At 44.7% G+C, this 1,910-nt stretch overlaps 1 protein-coding gene across 1 annotated transcript in view; it reads right to left on the bottom strand.

Annotated features, from left to right (window-relative positions):
• Positions 1 to 100: 100 nt before the first annotated feature.
• FIBRA_06067 (uncharacterized protein) overlaps positions 101 to 1,910 on the bottom strand; it is a gene marked incomplete at both ends in the record, with an annotated part of 5,828 nt that continues 4,018 nt past the window's right edge. The window contains one exon of the mRNA XM_012327809.1: positions 101 to 1,504. Coding sequence (XP_012183199.1) covers positions 101 to 1,504 — 1,404 coding nt within the window. The remainder of the gene's footprint in view (positions 1,505 to 1,910) is intronic.

The raw sequence follows: 1,910 nt of genomic DNA, 5'->3' as shown, positions 1-1,910 counted from the left end.
AATATGCAAGGCAAATAAATAGATTTATGAGCTAATCTCGCCTGATATAAGTAGTCCTTAGTGCCAGTACTTCAATTTGACATCACGGCAATTGAAGACTTCAAAAATCCTTCTCAGAGGATATAGCCTGGATGTATTCTTCAGCTATTCCTTCCTTGTCAGAGGAATCCTTGGTCTCATCCTTCTCCTGAATGGACGTGTCATGTGTTTCAATTGCTCTGATGCGATTATTCAGGCATTGACAGCTCTGGTGTCCAGGTTTGTGACATCTGAAACATAACTTCTTCTCCATGTGCTCCTTGTGATCTCTATCTGACAGACATCTGATCCGCTGATCGTTAGGTGGTACTTCCTTTGATGGTCTATCTCTAGTCTTGACTGCCCGATTGCGACGCACAAACTTGTTACAACTGAAAGGGCGGTTGGCAGATGGCATGAATAAAGGTTTATCACCAAAGATATCGATCATAGATTGGCAGATAGATTGGACACTGTTGAGGTATCCTACCGCTGTGACTGGTAGGGGCGGTTGAGCAGCAATCTTGATTAGAAGAGCAGGGGGAATGAGACGCTGGAGCTCTTGGATCTGCCCTAGCTCGTTTAAACCGCTAGCCTGTAAGAGTGGTCGAAGGGTTGTAACAAATTGAAGGCCATTTCCTCCGCATTTCACCCAAGTACATTTGCTGATTTCATTTAACACTGCTTGAGTATCATCCTCCACTCCAAAGGTCTGGATGAAGGACTTTCTGAAGTTAGCCCAACTAGGTAATCCTTTGAGGGGGGTGTCTTCTAAATCAGATATGGGTTCTTCTGTATCAGTGATGATGGTATGAATGAAGAATTGGGCAGGTCCTTTGATATATGAAAGAGTGCATTGAACCTTATCTTTATCGGTTTGAATCTTCTTGGAATTCCTGGCAAAGTACAGGTATAACTCATCCAGGAATTCCTTACTCTTTCCTTTGTCTCCTTCAAATTGATTGGGCTTGTTTACCACTCCACTATTGTTGTCAGACATGTCTCCTTCGTCTTCTTGGTCACTGGGTTCCAGGTTATCATCTTCTGGGTTGTTTGGGTGCCTGTGAGCAGGATCTTCTTCTGGGTTGGGATTGACTGGAGATCTGGGCAGTTCTGGTTTAGGTTCTGTTGGAATAGGAACTAGGGTTTGTTCCTCTACTGGGGCTGGTGGGTTGACTGGTTCAGGTGAGTTGAAGATTCCTGAAAAGAAACTGGCTCTAACTGTGGGACTGGTGTCTGTCGATTCACTTGGTAAGGGTTTGGTTGTTAACTGGAGTGGTGATGTGTGGGGTGTAGGGGCTACTACACTTCTACTGGATGACACTGCAGTAGGAGTAAGGTATGATGGTACAGGAGAAGGTTTCTCTGCTAGTGGGGGTACTGCTGAGTGTCGATCTTCTTTGCTTCCAATAGGAGCTAGGAGCGCTGTTGGTGTGGGAATAGTCTTATCTCTTTTCCTGTTTGGACACAATGAATCCGCACAATACTGCCAAGAAGGTCCATTATACCACTGATTGGTTCTTTTGCTTCTGTTGTAGGCGTGGGTTTTATTGAAGCAAAGGAGCTGCCTTGCTTGAACCTGGTTACTGCTGGTTGTCCTACTGCTGTAGCCACTGTGACTTGCTGCAACTAGGAACTAGTGATCCTAGAAGAGTTTTGTCCTAATGTTAAGGAACCTAACGACTGAGGATCAGGAGTTCAGTTGTTAACTGGTACTGGGACTTATACATGCTATTGTCCTACCTCCGATACTAGACTTGTAAACTGAGCCGCTATATCTGATAGCGGTTTGAGAGCATATACTGGTTGAAGCAGAGCTTCAGACTAAGGCTGAGACTTGAATAGACAGCTGAGTCTATTGCTAGAGAACTGTCCCTATGAAGGTACGTAAA

This window comes from Fibroporia radiculosa, assembly GCF_000313525.1.
Source record: "Fibroporia radiculosa TFFH 294 genomic supercontigs, scaffold5887, whole genome shotgun sequence".
In the NCBI taxonomy this organism is placed as follows: Eukaryota; Fungi; Basidiomycota; class Agaricomycetes; order Polyporales; family Fibroporiaceae; genus Fibroporia; species Fibroporia radiculosa.
This window is presented reverse-complemented; position numbering and strand designations above follow the sequence as displayed.